The sequence below is a fragment of the Clavelina lepadiformis genome, chromosome 7, assembly GCF_947623445.1.
Source record: "Clavelina lepadiformis chromosome 7, kaClaLepa1.1, whole genome shotgun sequence".
Lineage (NCBI taxonomy): Eukaryota > Metazoa > Chordata > Ascidiacea > Aplousobranchia > Clavelinidae > Clavelina > Clavelina lepadiformis.
Genome location: NC_135246.1, coordinates 14,049,980 through 14,075,449, shown reverse-complemented (window position 1 = coordinate 14,075,449; position 25,470 = coordinate 14,049,980). Strand labels below are relative to the sequence as shown.

Genomic DNA, 25,470 nt, shown 5'->3' with positions numbered 1-25,470 from the left:
GTGTGCCGCGGCACACAGTTTGGGAATCACTGCAATAAATTGTAAATGTTGTTGTTATTGCCTACATTTGCCTAATGTAGCAATAGAATTCTTATTATTCAGTTCAACTGGCGTTAGAATGAAGACAGAGCGTATGACAATAGCCTCATACAGTGCTTCACCAATAGCGAATGACAATAGAGCAAACAGCGACAATAGCGCGAATAACAATAGCCTCATGCAGTGCTTCACCAATAGCAAATGAGAATAGAGCAAACAGCGACAATAGAGCGAATGCACTTACGTAGGCTGCAGACATTCATACCGGTACCTTATCTGGCTCTGCTGAATAGTCACATTTCAAACAGAAAAATAACCTAATGCGTTTAGTGTTGAAATAACTTCTAAAGAAACATTCTATTCTTCGTAAGCCTACTCTTATGCCTGATCGCAAAGCATTTCTCACTGACGGTACAGGATAACTTTCCGCCTGCCTGCCTCCAAAGATGGGCACAAATCTTTGTCTTCTGTCAAATGACTTTGCTTATTGCCAAGTGAAAAACGATTTATGACGTCAAAAACATTTTTGTACACCTGGCGCACTCTAACAACGAACCGTATACATTTGATCAATCATGTAGCCTACTTTTGGCAAATCATGTGTACAGTTACCGGAATCATGTACATTCGGTAAGTCACGTACATTCATCGAATCATGTATATTTGTTATATCTGACCCACAATGTCGTGGTTTGATTTAAAAAAATCAAGTTTATAAAACTGTGGTGTAATTGTAAATGTTTGCAAAACCATTTTAAAAATTGGCACATGAATCGTGCAACGGCAATCACAGAAAAGAACGTTTAAATGCCGGTTTTGACGTTTGGCTTGTTGTTTCGTGTTTGGAATCTATCAAATTACGTTTGAAAACCCTCAAAACAAATCAAGAAAATAATACATAATTAACAAAGTTGTGATACAACTTAACAATTTGCTATTTTTGCGGCGTTGGCGTTCCATATTCAAGGACACCATAACAGTTCAGGCTCTGTCCATGAATGTCTGTCTACGAAGCATAGTTATGTACAATCGCGCAACAAACATTGCGCTCTGTGTTTATCAGAAGTGCAACGTTAAGGTGTTATAGTGCATCAGACTTAGCCAACAAGAACCTAGCCCAGAGGTTAGGGAAATTATGGCTCGCGAGCCAGATATAGCCCTTTTGACGATGGCATCTGGCTCGCAGATAAATCTAAGCTGGCATTTCTTAGCACGATTGTTACGAATAAAACTTTTTCTGTTATTGTAACGGTTCCACGACAATTAACTGTGGGAAATTGACCGCGAACAAACTAATCGGGGACAAATGACCGTGACGTAAATTGACCAACCAACTGACCGGAATGAAAATTGACTGGGAGGTAAATTGTCGACCATGCAAGTGCTGAATTATTGTGTTTAAGTTGAAGGTAGTATATGATATGTAAAGTAAATATTTGTTTGTAATTATTTCCTTTTTTCAACAAAATTTATATTTATTTCAATACAAATTGAAACATTTACAATAAACAAAATGACTTCCGGAAGTACGAGTAATACATTAAAAGAACTTCGCTGCAAAAAAAATTCCAAATTTTTTATATTTCGATTCTATAAAAAGCGTTCATGAAATTTCAGCGCTAAAAGTGAGTAGTCGAATTATTCACCCCATTCGTCTACTTTCCGCCCATTAAAATGGTCCAGAGTACGGGAGTTTCTTCCCATGGTAATGGTTTAAAGTATGCCTTTCTAACCCTAGAGTAAGATATATGCCTTTGGAACGGGGAGAATTTTACTTCGGCACAAGTATGGTTTGTGAACGCCATTAGTCTATTTTTCCGCCCATTAAAATGGACCTGCTTTCAGCAACGGGGTTTCTCACAAACGATATTTCTGCCGAAGTAAACATCTCCCCATTCCAAATGCACATTTCTTACTCTATAGTAAGAAAGGTATACTTCCTGCCATTCGAATGGGAGAATATTACTGCATTTCCACCCATTTTAATGGGCGGAGAGCAAACGAATCGGGTGAATTATTCAACTATCGTTAAAAACTCTTTAAATCTGCATGAATATGACTACATAAGGCTACGTTTTAGGTTACAAGTCATCTCAGAAGATCGTTATTTTTTCTATTTTGTTGCACTTGCTTCAACCTTTTCGACACTCTTGACCACTCCTACTGCCACCGTTTGCTTCATATCACGAACGGCAAAACGACCTGGAAATAAATATGCAATATAATATATGTTGCTATATGTGTATATATTAAATTAAAATTGTGTCACTATCATGTTGGTTGATATTGTTGATATTTTTTTGATGATGTAGCATTGTAGTCTATACTCTATATATATAGGTCCGAATTCTGGATCTCCATTAACTAGGACGCTTAACGTGTAATTGTCTTCGGTAGTTTTTGTCTTGTAATCGGTTTCAGTATAAGCAAAACATTAGTTTTAAAATAATATTCTATCTAGCTATTTTGTATTGAACTTGCCCAATGGAGGAAACTCCGAAAACTGCTCAACACACATGGGTTTGCTTGGTACCAGTGTGACTATTCCAGCGTCGCCATTTTTCAAAGACTTTGGATTTTCTTCCAATACCTTACCAGACCTTATGTCCAGTTTCTCATCAAGTGTTGCAAACTGTATGTGTATTTATAAAAAAAAGTCTACAGTTATGGTCACATAACGACGGTGCTTGACGCATGAGCATAACTGACCTTGCAAGCGATATGGGCGGTATGACAATGTAGCACAGGTGTGTAGCCTGCATGTATTTGAGTTGGATGATTCATAATAATGACCTAAAAGGTACCGTTATGTATTTTGAAACAGTAACACAAATAGGTATAGTGTTGAGAAAAGTTCATTTCAAGATACCTGAGCTTTGAAGCTTTTTGCTTCCATCGGGGGATTATTTGTTTTGTCACCGGCCACCATTCCTCGCTTAAGATCCTTCACTGAAAGACCTTTCACCTTAAAGCCAACGTTGTCTCCAGAAATAGCTTGCAAGAGAGTGTTGTGGTGCATTTCAACTGATTGAACTTCAGCAGTAAGTTGACCAGGGATAAAATGAACAACCATTCCTGGTTTCATAAATCCAGTCTCAATGCGACCAACCGGTACAGTGCCAATTCCTAATGTTATAACATAGCAATTACACTGTGGAATATTTTTGTTTTAAACTATTCAACTCTCCGTATCAAAAATGTTAAATTAGTACAAAAACTAAACGGATCAATCAAAAGGTCCGACTGGCTGTGATGTCGTGCCTAATCATCAACCAATAAATAATCTTGGTAAGATTGAAAAACTTTCGTAGGTAGGTTGCCTAAAATTGGCGATAAAATTACCGCTAATTTTGTAAACATCTTGCAAAGGCAATCTCAAAGGCTTGTCAGTTAGTCTTTTAGGAGGTAAAATAGAATCAAGCGCTTGAACTAAAGTCTTTCCATTAGCGTTACCTTCCCTTCTATTCATGGTCCAACCCTTTTCAAAAAAGCAAGTTAAACTACTACTTTCTGCTGTGCTGCAAAAGTCCTTATACTGAAATCTTCAGGGATATTGGACATTAATTACCTTAAACCAGGACATTTGTGCGGATTCTTCCATCATGTTATCTCCATGCCAACCAGAAATAGGGACAAATGCAACTGATGTTGGATTGTAGCCAACTTTTTGTATAAAACTAGAAACCTCCTTTGTAATTTCTTGATAACGAGCCTTAGTGTGATTAATCAATAATGTTTGGTAAGGAATTGATACTCGATTAGTGACACGAAAGCTTATTTTGTTGCCAAAACACTGTTACTATAGCCTGTTTTAGTAGTTTTTAATTTTCAAAAACTCCTAATCAAATATTCCTGCAATACTTCACTATAAGGTGGTTCTGTTGAATCCATTTTGTTTACTGCAACGATCATCTGCTTAACGCCCAGTGTATAAGCAAGCAGAGCATGTTCTCGAGTTTGTCCATTTTTGGAGATGCCTTCTTCGAATTCTCCTACGGCTGCTGCTACTACCAGAATGGCGCAATCAGCCTTAGAATAAAAAAGAATTTCAGCATAACCTGAACCTCCTCCAGCTCTGAAACTAATTCTTTAAATTTCGTAGTTTTTGCCATTGACTCTGTTTGACCTGTGAAGTTCCAGTAATCATGTTTTTAATGAAATCTCTGTGTCCAGGTAGGACAGTTTTGTTTTATTTAAATATTTTTATTGGAGATGGGAAAAAGTTCTTTCAAGTACGCTTGGGTACTTGACAAGCTGAAGGCTGAACGAGAACGAGGAATTACCATTGACATCGCTTTGTGGAAAATAGAAACACCCAAATACTACATCACCATCATTGATGCACCTGGACACAGAGATTTCATTAAAAACATGATTACTGGAACTTCACAGGTCAAACAGAGTCAATGACAAAAATACGAAATTTAAAGAAATATTTTCAAAGCTGGAGGAGGTTCAGGTTATGCTGAAATTCTTTTTTATTCTAAGGCCCATTGCGCCATTCTGATAGTAGCAGCAGCCGTAGGAGAATTCGAAGCAGGCATTTCCAAAAACGGACAAACTCGAGAACATGTTCTGCTTGCTTATGCACTGGGCGTTAAACAGATGATTGTTGCAGTAAACAAGATGGATTTAACAGAACCACCTTACAGTGAAGTATTGCAGGAATATTTGATTAGGAGTTTTTGAAAATTTAAAATTACAAAAACAGGCCATAGTAACAGAGTTTTGGTAACATTATAACTTTAAGCTTTCGTGTCACTAAACGAGTACCAATTCCTTACCAAACATCATTGAACTATCACACTAAGGCTCGTTATCAAGAAATTACAAAGGAGGTTTCTAGTTTTATACAAAAAAATGGCTACAATCCAACATAAGTTCCATTTGTCCCCATTTCTGGTTGGCATGGAGATAACATGCTGGAAGGATCCGCCCAAATGTCCTGGTTTACGGTAATTAATGTCCAATTTCATTTCCGATTTCAGTATAAGGACATTTGCAATACTGCAGAAAGTTAGTAGTTTAACTTGCTTCTTTGAAAAGGGTTGGAGTATTAAAACAAGGGAAGGTTACGCTTTTGGATACACTTTACTTAATGCACTTGATTCTATTTTACCTCCTAGAAGACCAACTGACAAGCCTTTGAGATTGCCTTTGCAAGATGTTTATAAAATTGGCGGTAAGTTGATCGCCAATTTTAGGCAACCTACCTATGAAAAGTTTTCAATACAGATATTATTGGCAGAGGATCGTGCACCACACCACAGCGGGTCCGACCTCTTGATTGATTTGTTCAAATTTTGTACTAATTTAACTTTTTTTGATACGGAAAGTTAAATAGGTTAAAACTTAAAACAAAAAATATTCCACAATATAATTGCTATGTTATAACATTAGGAATTGGCACTGTACCAGTTGGTTGCGTTGAGACTGCTGTAAATGACAATTTAACTGAATAAAAGATGTGCCTACTGTGTATCTAAGACTGAGGACAGTAAAAACGTAACAGTTGCTTATTTTAGCCCTGGTCAACTTACTGCTGAAGTTCAATCAGTTGAAATGCACCAGGAATCTCTCTGGGAAGCTATTCCTGGAAACATCGTTGGCTTTAACGTGAAAGGTCTTTCAGTGAAGGATTTGAAGCGAGGAATGGTGGCCGGTGACAAAACAAATAATCCCCCGATGGAAGCAAAAAGCTTCAAAGCTCAGGTATCTTGAAATGAACTTTTCTCAACACTATACCTATTTGTGGTACTGTTTCAAAATACATAACGATGTTTTTTAGGTCATTATCATGAATCATCCAACACAAATACATGCAGGCTACACACCTGTGCTAGATTGTCATACCGCCCATATCGCTTGCAAGGTCAGTCATGCTCATGCGTCAAACACCGTCGTTATGTGACTAAAACTGTTGACCTATTTTTATAAATATACAGTTTGCAACACTTGATGAGAAACTGGACAAAAGGTCTGGTAAGGTATTGGAAGAAAATCCAAATTCTTTGAAAAATGACGACGTTGTAATGGTCACACTGGTGCCAAGCAAACCCATGTGTATTGAGCAGTTTTCGGAGTTTCCTCCATTGGGCAAGTTCAATACAAAATAGCTAGATAGAATACCATTTTAAAATAAATGTTTTGCTTATACTGAAACCGATTACAAGATAAAACCTACCGACAACATTTACAAGTTAAGCGACCAAGTTAATGGAGATCCAGAATTCGGACCTATAGGCTACGACGCTATGTCATCAACAAAATATCAACAATATCAACCAATATGATAGTGACACAATTTTAATTTATTATATATACATACAGCAACATGTATTATATTGCAAATTTATTTCCAGTTCGTTTTGCCGTTCGTGATATGAAGCAAACGGTGGCAGTAGGAGTCGTCAAGAGCGTCGAAAAGGTTGAAGCAAAAGCAACATAAAAGAAAAACTATCGATCTTCTGAGTTGATTTGTAACCTAAAACGTAGCCTTATGTAGTCATATTCATGCAGATTTAAAGAGTTTTTAACGATAGATGCATAATTCGACTACTCACTTTTAGTGCTGAAATGTCGTGGACGCTTTTTATAGAACCGAAATATAGAAAATATGGAATTTGTTTATATAAAAACTTGCCTGCAAATCATATAAGTTACACAAGTGGAACAATTGTGACCACGGTAAAGGTTTTTTAGTAAACAGGCTTCTTAACTTCTATATGCATGGCGTTTTTAACTTTAACTAGACCAAGATATTTATTTCAATCTGACGCAATTCTAAGCAGGTAGACAATAAAGTGTAACTGAAATATACAGAAAAGCACATGGAAATCATAGAAAAATTGAACGTTCACAAGTTGACAACAATTGTTTCTGGTTTTTGGTTAATAGCATAACTTAAGTACAAATATATCTAACCAAAATGCCTTACTGAGCCAAAACTGACGTCAGTTGGATGAAAGGAAAACGTGATTGTGGTAAATATTCTTATAATGTTTGCCAATACTTTCTTAACCAACAAACACTCTACGTTTTACGGTGGGTTATATAATGTGAGGCAACAGAAATGCTTGTTATGACAACAACACGCAAACGGATACAGAGGGAATGATTATACATAATCATATCTTCTGCTAAAATTTACTGTGAATTAATGCTAACGATTATACAAACCAAAAGGCACAGAATACGAGAGGGAAGCAGAACAGGTCAGTGTGTAGACGTTAACTAAAGAATCCAGAGACGTTGCTCGTTTTTGTTATGGAAAGTGGTTATAGTACTTACAATGAACTAAATAATGTCTATGATTTCTGAATTCAGGCTCATGTTACCGAACTTATCTCGGTAGTTTATTTTACTGCCATAAATCCCTTGCAATTTTTTCACTTTCCCAAAGTTTGGCATCACTTATTACAAACAGAAGCGATCGCCTTAGCGAGCAGGAATAACAGAAAACTCAATAGAGCAACTGAGTAAAGAGCATGCGCTTAAAGTGAGGTTCAAGTGCAAAAACAAGTCAAATCGAATAAGAATTGTCAGTCAAAAACAACACAGCGTTATACCTTAAATAAATAGTCTGTATCTACCAGACAAAAATAGTATTTAATACAGCAAAATTCGATTAATACATTCACATCGGGCCAGCAGATTTTTGGATGTAATAAAGGGTGATAGTAAAAACCGATGTGTAATGCCCACTGGTAAACCTACAATGCCCATGCTAAGCAATGCCACTAAGCAACGTCCTGGGGTAAAAATACAATGATAAAATTTACTGCTTTTATTGAAAACAGAAAAACCTGCATTTGTTTGCTAAAACACTTCGACTGCAACAAGAAAACTGCAATGAATAAATAGGCTAATTTTTCATCACAATAATCCACCACATTGCCGCTCAAAATAACCCATTATTTGTACACACAAAAGAACAATTGGCCGGCATGGAGAATCGAAAGTTGATATAAGTTATATGACGAAAACGAAGCTAGTGAGCCTAAGGAGGAGCAGCTCGTAGGGAACACAGAAGAAGAGGCGATAGTAAGACCAGCCACGCAAAAGGAACCTTCCAAGAAAAACACCGAACTAGAAACTGCGACTTCTGCACAGAAGCCGGCCGTTGTCGCTGAAGAGAAAAATTCAACCCAAACCAGCACTTCCTTGCAGTCGCCCAGCCATGAACACGGCACAGCTCAGGAACGGGTTGATGCCGGTGACGATATTAGTCAGGAGGAAAGTACTGCTGAATTGCAGGAAGCATCTCCTAGCAAGAACAACAAGAAAGATGCACTTCTTTCAGGCTCTGTAATCGAAAACGTTCCTACTCCCATCTGATTTTCTGTTTTTTACTCGCATATCTCCCAATACATACCTTATAAATAGCTTAATGGAAGATAAATGACAAATGGAAAATGTCAAACACCTATTCAATGCATATGTTATTATTGTGGCTATTCTTTCAACCTTAAAACGCAATATTGTCATTGTTCGAAGAGCACTGGAGTTTGATAATAAGATTCCGAATTTATAATGAAACAGGTTTTTACGTGTAACATATTATGTCATATCCATCTGCATTCCGACTTGCAGAGGGAATTGCTGAAGTTGCTTTACTACTTGCTATTTCGACAAAACAAAGATATTGCATGTACCCAAGACGCAAATCACATCTTCCCAAGTTTTTGTGTAAAAGTTTTCGTTAATTTGCTGCTGGTTGTCTTTAATGAAAAAAGTAGATACTGTTTTTTTTACGATATGTGACGCTGTATTTGATAATGGTGAAATTTAAGTTACTGTAAGTACAGCCTAGGTAGCCGACTCAGTGCGAAAGTACAGCTACACAAAAACAAATAGAAAAGTTTAAACATTGAACAACATTAAAACATTACATAATTAGCGTTGAACAGAGGAGACGAAAAAAAAAGAAAAATATCAACTGAAGTGTACTGCGTTGATAGCAAACCACGTGACATGGTATTTGAAATTTCAACAACACATTGCCTGATTCGTGTAGCAATAGAATTCTTATTACTCAGTTCAAATGGCGTTAGAATGAAGACGGAGCGAATTACAATAGCCTCATAAAGTGCTTCAACAAAAGCGAATGAGAATTAAACGAATGACAATAGAGCGAAAAGCGACAATAGAGCAAATGACAATAGCCTCTTGCTTATGACAATGGCAATGATTGCTTATGTACTGGGCGTTAAACAAATGATTGTTGCAGTAAACAAAATGGATTCAACAGAACCTCCTTATTTAGTAAAGTACTGCATGAGTATTTGATTAAAAGTTTTTGAAAATTTAAAATTCCAAAAACAGGCTATAGTAACAGTGTTTTGGCAACATTATAAGCTTTCGTGTTACTAAACGGGTATCAATTCCTTACCTTAACGTGGTAACGCTTCGCTATGAAGCGAAAGGGTAAGCAATGTCCTGTATCTGTTAACTTTACAAGAAGGCACCACATAGTTCACAATTGAATATATAGTCCGATAACCGTATTCCAAAATCTTTTTGTGTTAGGTAGAATTCACAACATCAACTGTAACTCGTGAGGTTATTGCAATAATTCCAAAATAAACACTGCTTAACAAAAGGTCAACCAACAATGGATGAACGATCAAGTTACCATCAACACGTGTTTATTTCGACAACGCCAGTATATTGATAGAAAGCGTTACGTGTTTTCAGCAATATCATGAACAATGCGACAATAGGTAGCAAGAAAGCAAAATAAGGTCATGAGATATGACAATAGTCGCCAACAATTGTGAGACATCATCGAGCAGATAAACGAAGTCATTCATTTGACCGGTGTTTTCAAGGTCACCATAACAGTTCAGGCTCTGTCCATGAATGTCTGTCTACGCAGCATAGCTATGTACAATCGCACAACAAACATTGCTCTCTGTGTTTATCAAAAGTGCAACGTCAAAGTATACTGCATCAGACTTAGCCAACAAGAGCGTAGCCCAGAGGTCGGGAACCTATAGCAGCCTAAAACCAGAAAAATTCTGACAGGATTTGAATGTAATAGAAAATTATTTCTCAGTAGCAATAAAACCCAAGGATAGCCTTAATAGTATGTTTTATTATGAAGTAATACTATAAAGTATGTATTGTGTAGTTAATACACTAACTTCTGTCTAATTACTCTAGAACTCGCGCAAATTGTACAGAGAAGCTCATGCCACTGCCACTAAAATGAAAAGGTCCCACTAAACAACCCCCTGGGGTAGAAAAGCAATGATAAAATTTACTGCTTTTATTGAGTACAGAAAAACCTGCATTTGTATGCTAAAACACTTCGACTACAACAAGAAAACCGCAATGAATGAATAGGCTATTTTTTCATCGCAATATTCCACCGCATTGCTGCTCAAAAAAATCATTATTTGTACACACTAAAGAACAATAGGCCTGCATGGAGAATCGAAAGTTGATATATTATAACTAAGCGGTGGCGACCGCCTATATCTTTAACAACGAGCTGCTTGACCCACCCATGGTGAAATAGTCACCCTCTAAAGTCTAAAGTGAAACAACGACAGTACCAAAAGAATACACTACGTTAGAGGAGGTGTAAAAGCTGATATAAGACTAAATTTGGTATCAGTTTCTATGAGTTATTTACATAATTATAGTAGCTGGCAATATCAAATATTGTTTTCTTTTACTGCATAACCCTACATTCTCTTATGCGCTGATATTACTAAGCATCAGCGTGAAAATGACAAAAGATAAGGTACATATAAATATTGTGGTGATTGGACACGTCGATTCTGGTAAATCGACCACCACCGGTCACTTGATTTATAAATGTGGCGGCATTGACAAGAGAACAATCGAAAAGTTCGAAAAAGAAGCAGCAGAGGTACAAGTTTTCAGAGTTTTTGACTCTTTGGTTGATTTTGCAAAAAAGAGTTTTAACCTAATCTGTGACATACCATATACTATACGTCATCGAGCTGTGGGTGTTTTTTTGGTGGCTTCCGAGTAGCAGAAGCAAAAAGATTTACAATAACCTCACTCTATTATGAAATCAAAATGCCTGCAGCCTTTACACATCGATAATGCTTTTGTAAAATGCAAAATCTTTCATTTTATGCAACTAAAAGCTGTTTATCTTTTAATAACATAGAACTATTTACTGTTCAAAATAATGCTTTGTTTCTGTCCCTTTCCTTCGCTCCATGTATAACTTCTAACAGGAGTATAATGTACAACCGCACGACAGTCAACTGCTGCATTGGATATCAGCAGCTTGCCTGACATTTTAACGAAATTTTGTTCTAGATTAAACCATCCAAAAGTTATACGTCATTTTAGTGGACATGTAACATTTGTAGCACAGAGATTTATTAATGTCTTAATATTCGTGTCTTTTTGAAAGTTGAACCCAATAATATTAAGGCTGACAGTTTTCTTGCATTTACATGTTTTTATTGAAGATTGGAAAAGGATCTTTCAAGTACGCTTGGGTACTTGACAAGCTGAAGGCTGAACGAGAACGAGGAATTACCATTGACATCGCTTTGTGGAAATTCGAAACACCCAAATACTACATCACCATCATTGATGCACCTGGACACAGAGATTTCATTAAAAACATGATTACTGGAACTTCACAGGTCAAAAAGAGTCAATGACAAAAATACGAAATTTAAAGAATTATTTTCAAAGCTGGAGGAGGTTAAGGTTTTGCTGAAATTCTTTTTAATTCTAAGGCTGATTGCGCCGTTCTGATAGTAGCAGCTGGCGTAGGAGAATTCGAAGCAGGCATCTCCAAAAACGGACAAACTCGAGAACATGCTCTGCTTGCTTATACACTGGGCGTTAAGCAGATGATTGTTGCAGTTAACAAAATGGATTCAACAGAACCACCTTATAGTGAAGTATTGCAGGAATATTTGATTAGGAGTTTTTAAAAATTTAAAATTACAAAAACAGGTTATAGTAACAGTGATTTGGCAACATTATAAGCTTTCGTGTCACTAAACAAGTACCAATTCCTTACCAAACATTATTGATTAATCACACTAAGGCTCGTTATCAAGAAATTAAAAAGGAGGTCTCGGGTTTTATAAAAAAAGTTGGCTACAATCCAAAATCAATTGCATTTGTCCCTATATCTGGTTGGCATGGAGATAACATGATGGAAGAATCCCCCCAAATGTCCTGGTTTAAGGTAATTAATGTCCAATTTCATTTCTGATTTCAGTATAAGGACCTTTGCAGCTCAGCAGGAAGTAGTAGTTGAATTTGCTTTTTTGAAAAGGGTTGGAAAATTGAAAGAAGGGAAGGTAACGCTTCTGGGAAACATTTACTTGAAGCGCTCGATTCTATTTTACCTCCTCAAAGACCAACTGACAAACCTTTGAGATTGCCTTTGCAAGATGTTTACAAAATTGGCGGTAAGTTTATCGCCAATTTAAGGCAACCTACCTATGAAAAGTTTTTAACGCAAAAATTAACGGCAGAGGATTGTGCACGACATCACAGCCAGTTGGATCTCTTGACTGATCCGTTCAGTTTTTGTACTACTTTAACCTTTTTTGATACGGAGAGTTGAATAGTTTAAAACTTAAAACAAAAAATATTACACAATGTAATTGCTATGTTACAACATTAGGAATTGGCACTGTACCGGTTGGTCGCATTGAGACTGGAATTATGAAACCAGGAATGGTTGCTTCCTTTAGCCCTAGTCAAGTTACAGCTGATATTAAATCAGTTGAAATGCACCACGAAAGTCTCCCGGAAGGTCTTCCTGGAGACAACGTTGGCTTTAACGTGAAAGGTCTTTCAGTGAAGGATTTGAAGCGAGGAATGGTGGCCGGTGACAAAAAAAATAATCCCCCGATGGAAGCAAAAAGCTTCAAAGCTCAAGTATCTTAAATTTGAACTTTTTTCAACACTATACCTATTTGTGTTACTGCTTCAAAATACATAACGGTACCTTTTAGGTCATTATTATGAACCATCCAAAGGAAATACATGCAGGCTACACACCTGTGCTAGATTGTCATACCGCCCATATCGCTTGCAAGGTCAGTTATGCTCATGCGTCAAACACCGTCGTTATGTGACTAAAACTGTTGACTTATGTTTATAAATGTACAGTTTGCAACACTTGATGAGAAACTGGATAAAAGGTCTGGTAAGGTATTGGAAGAAAATCCAAAGTCTTTGAAAAATGGCGACGCTGGAATAGTCACACTGGTGCCAAGCAAACCCATGTGTGTTGAGCAGTTTTCGGAGTTTCCTCCACTGGGCAAGTCCAGAACAGGATAGCTAGATAGAATACTGTTTTAAAATTAATTTCATTTTTCGCTTATACTGAAACCGATTACAAGATAAAAACTACCGACAACATTTATAAGTTAAGCGTCCAAGTTAATGGAGATCCAGAATTCGGACCTATAGGCTACGACGCTACGTCATCAACAAAATATCAAGACCCACATCGACATTATCAGCCAATATAATATCGGCACAATTTTAATTTAATATATATACAAATAGCAACATTTATTATATTGCATATTTCGTTCTAGGTCGTTTTGCCGTTCGTGATATGAAGCAAACGGTGGCAGTAGGAGTGGTCAAGAGCGTCGAAAAGGTTGAAGCAAATGCAACAAAAAAGAAAAAGTAGCGATCTTCTGAGATGACTTGTATCCTAAAACGTAGCCTTATGTAGTCATATTCATGCAAATTTAAAGATTTTTTAACGATAACTGCAAAATTCGACGTCTCACTTATAGTGCTAAAATGTCATGGACGCTTTTTATAGAATTGAAATATAAAAAATATGGAATTTGTTTATACAAAAACTTGCATGCAAATCATATAAGTTACACAAGTGAAACAATTGTGACTACGGTAAAGGTTTTTTTAGTAAAAACGCTGGTTAATTTCTATATACATGGCGTTTTTAACTCTAACTAGACCAAGATATTCATTTCAATCTGACGCGGTTCTAAGCAGGTAGACAATAAAGTGTAATTGAAATATACAGAAAAGTACATGGTAATCATAGAATAATTGAACGTTCACAAGTTGACAGCAACTGTTTCTGGTTTTTGGTTAAAAGCATAAATTAAGTACAACTATGTCTAACCAAAATGCCTTATTGGGCCAAAACTGACGTCAGTTGAATGAAAGAAAAGCGTTATGACGATAGATATTCTTACAATGTTTGCCATTACTTTCTTAACCAACAAACACTCTACGTTTTACGGTGTGTTATATAATGTGAGGTAACTGAAATGCTTGTTGTGACAACAACACGCAAACGGATATACAGGAAATGATTATACATAATCATATCTTCTGCTAAAATTTACTGTGAATTAATGCTAACGATCATACAAAACATAAGGCACAGAATACGAGAGGGAAGCACAGGTCAGGCTACAGACGTTAACAAAAAAATCCAGAGACGTTGCTCGTTTTTGTTTTGGAAAGTGGTCATAGTACTTACAATGAACTAAATAATCTCTATGATTTCTGAATCCAGTCTCATGTTACCGAAGTTAGCTCGGGAGTTTATTTTACTGCTATAAATCCCTTGCAATTTATCCACTTTCCCATAGTTTGGCATCACTAATTACAAACAGAAGCGACCGCCTTAGCGAGCAGTATAAAACACCGAAAAATCAAAAAAGCAACTGTGTGCATAGAATGTCACAAAAGCATATGCGCTTAAAGTAAGGTTGAAGTGCAAAAGCAAGTCAAATCGAATAAAAATTGTCAGTCAAAAACAACACAGCGTTCAACCTAAAATGAATTGTCAGTAACTCTAATAGACAAAAAAGCTTTTTAATACAGAAAAGTTCGATTGATACATCCACATCTACCAGCAGATTTTTGGATGAAATATGCCGGGATGAAAAAAACGATTTGAAATGCCCACTGGTAAGCATGCAATGCCCATGCTAAACAATGCCACTAAACAACTCCCTGGGGTAAAAATGCAATGATAAAAGTTACTCCTTTTATTGAGTACAAAAATACTTGCATTTGTACGCTAAAACACTTCGACTGCAATAAGAAAACCGCAATGAATGAATAGGCTATTTTTTCATCAAAATATTCAACCGAATTTCCGCTCAAAATAACCCAGTATTTGTACACACTAAAGAACAATTGGCTAGCATGTTGAATCGAAAGTTGATATATTATAACTAAACGGTGGCGGAGGCCTTTATCTTTAACAACGAGTTGCTTGACCTACCAATGGTGAAATAGTCACCCTCCAAAGTAAAACAACAACAGTACCAAAAAACACAATATGTTAGAGTGGATTTAGAAGCTGATATAAAACTAAATTTGGTATCAGTCACTATGAGTTATCTACATAATTGCAATAACTGGCAATATCAAATATTGTTTTCTTTTCCTGCATAACCCTAGATTCTCTTATGCGATCATATTACTACGCATCAACGTGAAAATGCCAAAAGAAAAGATACATATCAATATTGTGGTGATTGGACACGTCGATTCTGGTAAATCGACCACCACCGGTCACCTGATTTATAAATGTGGCGGCATTGACAAGAGAACAATCGAAAAGTTCGAAAAAGAAGCAGCAGAGGTACAAGTTTTCAGAGTTTTGGACTACTTGGTTGTTTTTATAAAAAATAGAATTAACCTAATCTGTGATAAACCATGTACGTCATCGAGCTGCTGGCGCCTCTTTGGTGGCATCCGAGTAGCAGAAGCAAAAAGATTTACAATAACCTCACTCTATTATGAAATCAAAATTGCCTGCAGCCTTTACACATCGATAATGCTTTTGTAAAATGCAAAATCTTTCAATTTATGTAACTAACTGTTGTTTATCTTTAAATAACATAGAATTAATTATTTACTTGTGGGGATGGCGATGTTGATTGTTGTAAGGTTGGCCTAAAGCCAAATGTTCTTAGTTTTTCTTTTAGAACTTCTAAACAGTTGTGTCTTTGACTCCGTTGCGCCTGCTTTCTCTAATTGTTTCTTTAAATCAGCATAACAATCATAAAGTCTAATTGTTATATTGTCCGAAATATAGTCACATCAGATCGGATATAATCAGATATCCGTAGTCATATCAGAAACATTTTCATCATCCTTTCACATTCAAATAAAGCTATAACTTCAATTCAGTAAGAATTTTAATGAATAATCCAGAAGATAAACTGATACTATGAGAAGAGACAAGAAGGGCGATTTTAACCACACCTTAGTTTTTATACCGCTGTATTCAACCAATGGACGACAAACCTGTGTTGCTTGCCATGCTACGTGTAACACGTCACATGTACATTTCTACGTCATACACTTTTCATCACAAGTACCATCTACGTTACACACGATACAATACAATGCTACTTGAAACACTTGAAACACTTGAAACACATTGTTAGAATAACGGATTTAACCCAGAATAACACACTTGTTTAAATATTCAATTGAATCTAATTGGAGACGCACACAATGCTTATTAAGAATGCCAATTTATAAATTATTACATTTTACTATCACGACTGCCATATACTGTTCAAAATCATGCGGTGTTTCTGTCCCTTTCCTTCGCCCCATGTACAACTTTCCTAACTTTGTAACAAGAGTATACAACCGCACGACAGTCAACTGCTGCGTTGGATAGGAGCAGCTTGTGTGACATTTTAACACAATTTTGTTCTAGTTTAACGCTATTTACACTAGGTGTGGCTTCTTCTGCACACAGTCACAGCAAAATGTGGAGTACGATTGCATTATTTGCTGTAAAAACTAGGAATTTGATGAATTTTCCTAAAACATGTTGAGCTACCTGTCCATTTTTGTTTTATAAAGTTGGATTTTGTCATTTTTGAGAAATTGTCATGAGTTCATAACTTCGCTCTTTTTCCGCATTGAAGTGTATCGTTTTCGTTTACTCATTTGCGCACTACAAACTCGACTAACTTTTTCTATTGTGTTCTCTTCTCGCGGTCAGCTGGTTTTCCACAGAACGGGGGCCCGGCATAACAAGAAACACATCTAGAAATGTATCCCTTGTAGAAATAGTTAAATTACACTAAATGCACATTCTTTAGTTTTACAATTATAATCAGGGTTGCCATCAGTCTCAACTCAAAAATAAGGACGACTAGAAAACGAACGAGGAATACCACCTTAAACAGTGTACAACAAAAGAAAGCAACCAATGTTCCTAAAAAAAAACAAAAAAACAAGACATTATCTGCATGTTCATAATTTTGTTATCTCTTTGGTACAAAATGGTATCGTAAAGGTGACAAAATGCCCAAAATAAGGACAAAAGTGCCCACCTCCGCCTTAAAAATAAGGACGAAAGTGAAAATAAGGACATTTCTTAGAAAAAAGGACAAACATATTTTCTAATACACGGACCTTTAAAATAAGGACAAATCTTAGAAATAAGGACGGTATGGCAACCCTGATTATAATGTATACGAGAAGCCAGATGTTTTTGCTACTAACCTGCAAAATTCCAATCAGTTTATGACGCAACGTTTTTGAGTAATTACGATTGAAAATTTGTGTGCAGTGTCGGCCACACCTAGTTAAAATAGTAATGTCGCGAGCCCGTTTTGGATAGGGTTAAACCATCAATATACGTCATTTTAGTGGAATGTAACATTTGTTGCGAAGACATTTATTAATATTTTAATATTTGTGTCTTATTAAACTTATTCAAACTTTAACCCAAAATTGTACTAAGGCTGACAGTTTTTCTTCATCTACATTTTTTATTGAAGATGGGAAAAGGATCTTTCAAGTACGCTTGGGTACTTGACAAGCTGAAGGCTGAACGAGAACGAGGAATTACCATTGACATCGCTTTGTGGAAATTCGAAACAGAAAAATACTACATCACTGTCATTGATGCACCTGGACACAGAGATTTCATTAAAAACATGATTACTGGAACTTCACAGGTCAAAAAGAGTCAATGACAAAAATACGAAATTAAATGAATTATTTTCAAAGCTGGAGAAGGTTAAAATTATGCTGAAATTTTTGTTTTTTTTAAGGCTGATTGTGCCGTTCTGATAGTAGCAGCTGGCGTAGGAGAATTCGAAGCAGGCATCTCCAAAAACGGACAAACTCGAGAACATGCTCTGCTTGCTTATACACTGGGCGTTAAACAGATGATCGTTGCAGTTAACAAAATGGATTCAACAGAACCACCTTATAGTGAAGTATTGCAGGAATATTTGATTAAGAGTTTTTGAAAATTTAAAATTACAAAAACAGGTTATAGTAACAGTGATTTGGCAACATTATAAGCTTTCGTGTCACTAAACGAGTATCAATTCCTTATCAAACATCATTGAACAATCACACTAAGGCTCGTTATCAAGAAATTGAAAAGGAGGTCTCGAGTTTAATAAAAAAAGTTGGCTACAATCCAAAATCAGTTGCATTTGTCCCTATTTCTGGTTGGCATGGAGATAACATGCTGGAAGAATCCGCAAAAATGTCTTGGTTTAAGGTAAATAGGCCTAATGTCCAATTTGAGTTCAAATTTCAGTAATGACCTTTACTGCACAGAGAGTTGTAGTTTTGAATTTTGCTTTTTTTGAAAAGGGATGGACCATGGAAAGAAGGGAAGGTAACGCTTCTGGAAAGACTTTATTTGAAGTGCTCGATTCTATTTTACCTCCTCAAAGACCAACTGACAAGCCTTTGAGATTGCCTTTGCAAGATGTTTACAAAATTGGCGGTAAGTTTATCGCTAATTTTAGGCAACCTACCTACGAAAAGTTTTCAATCTTACAAAGATTATTGGTGGGGAAATATGCACGACACCACAGCCAGTCGGACTTTTTGATTGATCCGTTCAGTTTTTGTACTAAGTTATTTTAACCTTTTTTGATACGGAGAGTTAAATAGTTTAAAACTCAAAACAAAAAATATTACACAATGGAATTGCTATGTAATAACATTAGGAATTGGCACTGTACCGGTTGGTCGCATTGAGTCTGGAAGTATGAAACCAGGAATGGTTGCTTCTTTTAGCCCTGGGCAACTTACTGCTCAAGTTAAATCAGTTGAAATGCACCACGAAAGTCTCCCGGAAGGTCTTCCTGGAGACAACGTTGGCTTTAACGTGAAAGGTCTTTCAGTGAAGGATTTGAAGCGAGGAATGGTGGCCGGTGACAAAAAAAATAATCCCCCGATGGAAGCAAAAAGCTTCAAAGCTCAGGTATGTTGAACTGAACTTTTCTCAACACTATACCTATTTGTGATACTGCTTCAAAATACATAACGGTACCTTTTAGGTCATTATTATGAACCATCGAATTCAAATACATGCAGGCTACACACCTGTGTTAGATTGTCATACCGCCCATATCGCTTGCAAGGTCAGTTATGCTCATGCGTCAAATACCGTAGTTATGTGACCAAAACTGTAGACTTATGTTTATAAATGTACAGTTTGCAACACTTGATGAGAAACTGGATAAAAGGTCTGGTAAGGTATTGGAAAAAAATCCAAAGTCTTTGAAAAAGGGCGACGCTGGAATAGTCACACTGGTGCCAAGCAAACCCATGTGTGTTGAGCAGTTTTCGGAGTTTCCTCCACTGGGCAAGTTCAATACAAAATAGCTAGATAGAATACTGTTTTAAAATTAACTGTTCGCTTATACTGAAACCGATTACAAGATAAAAACTACCGACAACATTTATAAGTTAAGCGTCCAAGTTAATGGAGATCCAGAATTCGGAACTATAGGTTACATCATCAGCAAAATATCAACAACTACATCCACAATATTAACCAACATGATAATGACACAATTCTAATTTTTTAAATAGCCTACACATATAGCAACACATATATATATTGCATATTTATTTCCAGGTCGTTTTGCCGTTCGTGATATGAAGCAAACGGTGGCAGTAGGAGTCATCAAGAGCGTCGACAAGTGTGACGCAAGTGCAACAAAATAAAAAAAATAGCGATCTTCTGAGATGAATTGTATCTTAAAATGTAACCTAATGTAGTCATAATCATCCAAATCTAAAGATTTTTTAACGATAACTGCATAATAGGACTTCTCATTTATAGCGCTAAAATGTGCTTGACGCTTTATAGAACCGAAGTATAGAAAGTATGGAATTTGTCTGTACTACAACTTGCATGCAAATCACATAAGTTACACAGGTGAAACAACTTTGACCACGGTAAAGGTTCTTTTAGTTTACCTTCAGTTCGTTTTCCCATACGTGATGTGAAAGGTTTGGTTGCTGCTTGAGTGATCAAAACTGTAGAATTCACAGAAAAAAACAATTAACACTAAGAAGATAAACTAAAACAACCTGTACTCGTGATGATGTTGTTATGCACATGTACACAATATGTATATTTTAGTTGGTAAAAGATTACCTGTTCGCTTTCCTTATATTCCCACATCCTGTATTTGGTTGAAAGCAGAGATGTTTTTAAGACTAAATGATGCACGCGTTGTATGATGATCATGAGGTGACTATCACCATTATCATATAGTAATCTATTTCTCATTTAGGCATAAATTATAAGCTGCCCTGCTTACGACTGTTAAATAGCGATCGCTAATCGAATATTAAGCAAAAATAAAACAAAGAAAACCGTTAAGGTTCCAGCTTTTGCATAACACTGCTCATAACAAATAGGCTATATGCTGCTGATCGCTTCTATTGCAAGTTGCAAGAATAAATGAAAACAAAATCACTTAATGTCATTGAATTGAACTAAAGGCTATTCAATTTGGCAGTGTCTGTTGGTTAATTTCGAGTTACCTTTGTTCTCTGGTGACGTAGTCCTAATGAAATAGGAAAACCTGCTCAGTAGCGCATTAAGCGAACGTGAATCAAAATGAGAGAATTAATAACAAGCGTTTGTATACTTGAAGATGTAAGCTGAGATCACAAAGCAAGCAAAACGGGCTATTGTGGTATTCCCTCGTTGAAACTTTTGTTTCAGAAAACTTGTAGTAAAATATAGCTAACGATAGTAATAAATAAATTTATACTAGTGCCTATAATCAGGGTTGCCATCGGTCTGGACTCAAAAATAAGGACGAACAGGAAGCAAAAAAAGAATACTACCTTAAGCAGTGCACAACAGAAGAAGGCAATCAATGTTCCAAAATTGAAAAAATCGAGATACTATTTGCATGTTCTCAATTTTTGTATCTCTTTGAAATGGTATACTAAAGGTGTCAAAATGCCCAAAATACGAACCTAAAAATAAGACGAAAATAAGGATGCAAATAAAAATAAGGACATTTCGTGGAAAAAAGTATTTTCTAAGACACGGACCTTCAAAATAAGGACAAATCTTAGAAATAAGGACGATATGGTAACCCCGCCTATATAATAGAAAATAAATTTGTTTTTTTACAAATTCCGCCATTTCTTTATTTATGTCTTTAAATCTTTTTTTCTGTCAGGGATTGTTGTTCAATAAAGATAATCACATACTTTTTTGTGTATTTGTAGAAGACATAGGCCTAGGCCTATTATATACTATTGTAGGTGTATACATAAACCGAACCTGGTTATTAAAAAATGATTGCATAAAAAATATGGCATTTTAAGTCGCATGGAAGCCCAGATGTCTTTTAAATATAACTTGCAGCGCAACTCTTGCCAGCATGGTTACTTCGAAGAAATGCCCTCGGGATAAGACGACCTTAGAGAAAACTATTGAAAGTATGTTGTATCATGGTAGAGTAGATACCGTTAGCTTTTACAGAATAGCTATGAGCGATGCAACGCATTCAACAGCATAAATAGCAGTCGAGTTATAATATTACATCAGAGTAGTATTTTACACAAAGTGCGTATAGCAAAGAATGATAAAAGTTAAGCAAAACTCAGAAGAATATTAATTTACATTGAGGTTGTACGGTTAACTACTTATTACTTGAGTTACTGAAGCTTTTTTATATGTATAGATTATCATGGTGTTACCTAAGAGCTATATATTGTTCCATAATGGGGTTAAAATCTAGTGACTTTGATCATTTAGAAGAGTTTTCAGCAACAACGATGCAGCCAACAAACCAAAGTGTGCTCTCTGTTGACAGAGTATTAAAACATCTTTTGCAAAGGTGAGTTATGCTTTAGTGCGAGTGCGACGGACTGTTTGAAATGGTAAATTATCTAGGCACAAATCACCTGTTAATTGTGATGATCTTTAAGTTAGTTGCAATTTGCTTAGTCAAGTTTGGTGTAAACTATAACAATATCAGGATACCTTAGCTTTAGAAAGAGCAAAAATAAGTAGGAAGGTGGAAAGTCTAGTGACTGAGAGTTAAACACAATTTGCTACTATTTGATTAGTTTTACCTGTGTTGTGCTTACATACAGTATTAGACGAAACTTAAGTGTTGTTGACTGGGATAACTTTGAATACAATGGTGCGCAGATTGTGTCGGGCGGCATTGTACCGAATAGTTCTAATATCTTCCGGAATATGTCTGCTTTATGTGATACATCAAACTACCAAACACCTACCCAAGTTAAACGTGTCAAGCAACAACCATAACAACAGTAAGTCGTCCGAAGGCAGGATATATTTTTTTCCATTGTGCATCGCATCAGTAAAACTAAAAGTCTTGGGCTTTCACATTCGCAAGACAAATTGATTAAAATTTGTCCGAAAATTCTTCAGCAGATTCTTTACTAAACTTACGACAAAAGAAAGAATTCGCTGAAAGCAGAACAACGTTAAAGAGGTGTAGTTAATTTTCTTTTGTTCCTCGGTGTTTTAAAAAGAGCTTTATAGAATGTTTAGTTGACTTTACCTTTATAATATTTAAAGGGAAAAGAGATTGATCTTGCTGTGGAACAAACCGGAATCGGTAACAATTCCTTTCATGAAGAAAGAAAAATGTGGAGATTGCGACATTATTTTTGACCGTCAGATGGCGAAAGAGAGCCATGCAATACTCATCCACTACAAAAACATAAACGAATTGCCCGATCCGAAAACAAGGCAAGAAGAATATTTATTATAAAATTTAACATTGCGACTTGGGAATGACAAAGAAATACAATTTAGCGCTTACCGCATGCATATACTTATACATATTATCATCTTGATCGTAGTGGTATCACATATAACTTTCTTAAACATATTTCATACGCCTTCGCAAGAAATACTGTTACTAGTTCCATATTGCCTACTTATACCCTGTTGTTCTATATTCAAATAGAAATGCTAAACAGATTTATGTATGGTGGTGCCGAGAATCACCTTGGACAACAAGAAATCTTTATAATCTTACTATTGGTAGAATATTCGACAATTACTTCAACGCAACCATGACTTACAGGTACCGGTATACAAAACAACGAAAATTAAGTTAAACAAGCATGTCGAACTGAATAATTGCTATTCTACAGATAATAAAATAACTTTTTGCTTACAGAAGAGATTCGGATGTGTTTTTACCATACGCTGAAGTAGTGCATCGCAATATAGATAATGGAACTTCTGACTATATACCGTTTCTCGATAGTCAAGTTGAAAATATGCTGGCCAAAAAGAAATATGATGTGGCGTGGGTTGTAAGCAACTGCTACAAGACAGCCGGCGCTAGAGCGCGTGCGCGCTTTGTGTTCAGGCTTGACCAGGTGATATGGTATTTCATCTACATTTAAAAACAATTATATTGTATTACTTGACAAGGCACTTGCAAATTATTTTCTTGTTATTGCTTCGAAAACACAACTGTTGCAAACACTGGACGTTATGCTTTAAAATCAGTTTAATCTGCAAAACATTTAGTAAACGTAAACGGTATTGTTTTCTTCTCCATAGAAAGGCCTGAAAGTTGATAAGTTTGGAAAATGCTACCCACTGGCGAATTTTCCAGCCTATAGAACGACTGAATCGTTTCAAAGGTTAAGCGAATACAAGTTTTACTTGGCGTTCGAAAACGCTTTCCACTGTCGAGATTACCTCACTGAAAAATTTTGGGCGAACAGCTTGTACAGGTAAGTTAAAAACATACCGTAACATAAAGCAAAACATAGAAATAAAAGTTTTTGTGATGCCGCTGAACAGATCAGAGGTAACAAAACTGGTGAAACTCTAACTCCTATTCCATAGCAATAAGTTAGAAAACAGGCTTGAAGACAAACACTGTGCAACGTGTAAAATGATATGAGTCATAATATTTCCTAATTTCGCTTGCAGTGGCGCTGTGCCAATCGTATGGGGGGCACCAAAACAAGACGTTGAGCGCCTGGCCCCAAGAAACTCATTTATTCATGTGGATGATTTTGCTTCCGTGGGAGACCTAGTAAAGCACATTCAAGACTTGAGCCAAAACGAGGAAGCATATAAGAAATTTTTCGAATGGCGATTTGACATGGCCAAAAAAAAGAGCAAAAACGTAGATGAATTCAACAATTGGATATTTTCAAGAAACCAAACCTTTGGTTTTTGCGAATTATGCCGATTGTTACATAGCGATAGACGCAACAACCACAAAACAATACCGTCGATGCAGGAATGGTGGTACAGTACAGAAAATCCGGATTGTCTTGAAAGTTTCGAGGAAAGTTACCAGAAGTTAGCTAACTAGAGGCAGAAATGCTTGCAATGCTGACACGCAAATTTAGTCGTTTGTCGTTATTCTGAAATTGCCTTTTTCTGTGTTTCAAACGACATGAATACTATTTTATTTTATCTTTACCATCATAATTCATACGATGTTGTTTATGACATATTATTAGTTAAACCTGTTTTATCAAGTCTATAGTTGCAACATGTATAGTATTTTTCTTTAAAATCGTCCACCTATTGCAATTAATATAAACACACCAGCATATTACCAGACATAACTTGGACTAGATTTTATTGATAAGCGAAGAAATACCTGGTAGAGACTTTAACACCTTATTATTTACACCAGTGCTTCTCAAACTTTTTGCGGCGACCCAAATATCAAGTGTAAATTAATAGCGAAGCTTTGGCGAACCTATTTCCCAAACTACATTTCACCCAACTTTTGGTAAGCAAGAAATGAACGATACACAAGCAAGACAATTTAACATTAACAAGACAGTCCGAATTTAGTTAATGTGAGCCTTGATTTTGTATTGTTTCTATAACTTTGTCAAATTTTGAAACAATCTTGTTCGATGCCAATTTCATGTCGCTTTTAGGTTTAAGACAGTTGACAGTATCAGTCACAGTCAAGTATCAATTTGTTGTAGTAACAACTGGCTTGTCAAAAACGTCAAACGAATACGCAGTAGAATACGGTACTCAGTTACATCAAAAGGCTTCGTAAACTTTTGTAGTCGGCGACTCACTTTTTGGTCGCGACCCATGGGTTGAAGCACTGATTTACACTCATAAACATCATGGTTTTTAGTTTTGATAGCAACAGAAAGGAAGACGTGGCAACTAAA

General features: G+C 36.2%; 4 protein-coding genes and 1 pseudogene across 6 annotated transcripts; 4 read left to right on the top strand and 1 right to left on the bottom strand.

The window, feature by feature from the left end:
- Positions 1–1,513: 1,513 nt before the first annotated feature.
- LOC143465778 (elongation factor 1-alpha-like) lies at positions 1,514–4,216 on the bottom strand (the record flags this gene model as incomplete). Its single annotated transcript, XM_076964247.1, has 8 exons — positions 1,514–2,241; positions 2,521–2,671; positions 2,749–2,832; positions 2,909–3,165; positions 3,382–3,517; positions 3,608–3,751; positions 3,901–4,068; positions 4,166–4,216. Coding segments are annotated over 8 exons (1,080 nt in total), but the record flags the coding sequence as incomplete, so codon positions are not given.
- Positions 4,217–4,222: 6 nt separating this feature from the next.
- On the top strand, positions 4,223–6,297 carry LOC143465777 (elongation factor 1-alpha-like; annotated as a pseudogene). Its single transcript, XR_013118646.1, has 8 exons — positions 4,223–4,431; positions 4,528–4,695; positions 4,851–4,994; positions 5,086–5,221; positions 5,440–5,477; positions 5,533–5,751; positions 5,828–5,911; positions 5,985–6,297. The product of XR_013118646.1 is annotated as an elongation factor 1-alpha-like (transcript).
- A 4,412-nt stretch (positions 6,298–10,709) lies between these two features.
- Positions 10,710–13,861, top strand: LOC143465422 (elongation factor 1-alpha-like). Its single transcript, XM_076963686.1, has 9 exons — positions 10,710–10,918; positions 11,496–11,675; positions 11,772–11,939; positions 12,089–12,232; positions 12,323–12,458; positions 12,677–12,933; positions 13,011–13,094; positions 13,168–13,318; positions 13,602–13,861. Exons 1-9 carry the CDS (start codon positions 10,775–10,777, stop codon positions 13,697–13,699), a joined length of 1,362 nt encoding a protein of 453 aa, XP_076819801.1. The 5' UTR covers positions 10,710–10,774; the 3' UTR covers positions 13,700–13,861.
- A 1,567-nt stretch (positions 13,862–15,428) lies between these two features.
- On the top strand, positions 15,429–20,787 carry LOC143465421 (elongation factor 1-alpha-like). The gene is made up of 9 exons (XM_076963685.1): positions 15,429–15,643; positions 17,811–17,990; positions 18,087–18,254; positions 18,404–18,547; positions 18,643–18,778; positions 19,005–19,261; positions 19,338–19,421; positions 19,495–19,645; positions 19,922–20,787. Exons 1-9 carry the CDS (start codon positions 15,500–15,502, stop codon positions 20,008–20,010), a joined length of 1,353 nt encoding a protein of 450 aa, XP_076819800.1. The 5' UTR covers positions 15,429–15,499; the 3' UTR covers positions 20,011–20,787.
- A 1,193-nt stretch (positions 20,788–21,980) lies between these two features.
- LOC143464760 (4-galactosyl-N-acetylglucosaminide 3-alpha-L-fucosyltransferase FUT6-like) lies at positions 21,981–24,884 on the top strand. Of its 2 annotated transcripts, none has more exons than XM_076962728.1 (8): positions 21,981–22,154; positions 22,472–22,596; positions 22,718–22,781; positions 22,868–23,041; positions 23,262–23,381; positions 23,478–23,682; positions 23,870–24,045; positions 24,248–24,884. In XM_076962728.1, the coding sequence occupies exons 1-8, from the start codon at positions 21,991–21,993 to the stop codon at positions 24,636–24,638; spliced, it is 1,419 nt and encodes a 472-aa protein (XP_076818843.1). In that variant the 5' UTR covers positions 21,981–21,990; the 3' UTR covers positions 24,639–24,884. The 2 variants fall into 2 exon arrangements, with proteins under 2 accessions (XP_076818843.1, XP_076818844.1); XM_076962729.1 differs by having other exon boundaries at positions 21,982–22,154; positions 22,721–22,781.
- Positions 24,885–25,470: the final 586 nt, after the last annotated feature.

What these genes read in the sequence shown, in the direction of transcription:
- LOC143465422 (XM_076963686.1), top strand. Translation starts at nt 10,775, where the DNA reads ATGACAAAAGATAAGGTACATATAAATATTGTGGTGATTGGACACGTC. An exon ending in CAAAAAGCTTCAAAGCTCAA is followed by an intron (nt 12,934 to 13,010) that starts GTATCTTAAATT and finishes GGTACCTTTTAG; the next exon opens with GTCATTATTATGAACCATCC. An exon ending in TTCGGAGTTTCCTCCACTGG is followed by an intron (nt 13,319 to 13,601) that starts GCAAGTCCAGAA and finishes ATTTCGTTCTAG; the next exon opens with GTCGTTTTGCCGTTCGTGAT.
- LOC143465421 (XM_076963685.1), top strand. Translation starts at nt 15,500, where the DNA reads ATGCCAAAAGAAAAGATACATATCAATATTGTGGTGATTGGACACGTC. An exon ending in TGATTACTGGAACTTCACAG is followed by an intron (nt 17,991 to 18,086) that starts GTCAAAAAGAGT and finishes GTTTTTTTTAAG; the next exon opens with GCTGATTGTGCCGTTCTGAT. An exon ending in CCGCCCATATCGCTTGCAAG is followed by an intron (nt 19,422 to 19,494) that starts GTCAGTTATGCT and finishes ATAAATGTACAG; the next exon opens with TTTGCAACACTTGATGAGAA.
- LOC143464760 (XM_076962728.1), top strand. Translation starts at nt 21,991, where the DNA reads ATGTATAGATTATCATGGTGTTACCTAAGAGCTATATATTGTTCCATA. An exon ending in AGCAGAACAACGTTAAAGAG is followed by an intron (nt 22,782 to 22,867) that starts GTGTAGTTAATT and finishes TAATATTTAAAG; the next exon opens with GGAAAAGAGATTGATCTTGC. An exon ending in TTGCCCGATCCGAAAACAAG is followed by an intron (nt 23,042 to 23,261) that starts GCAAGAAGAATA and finishes ATATTCAAATAG; the next exon opens with AAATGCTAAACAGATTTATG.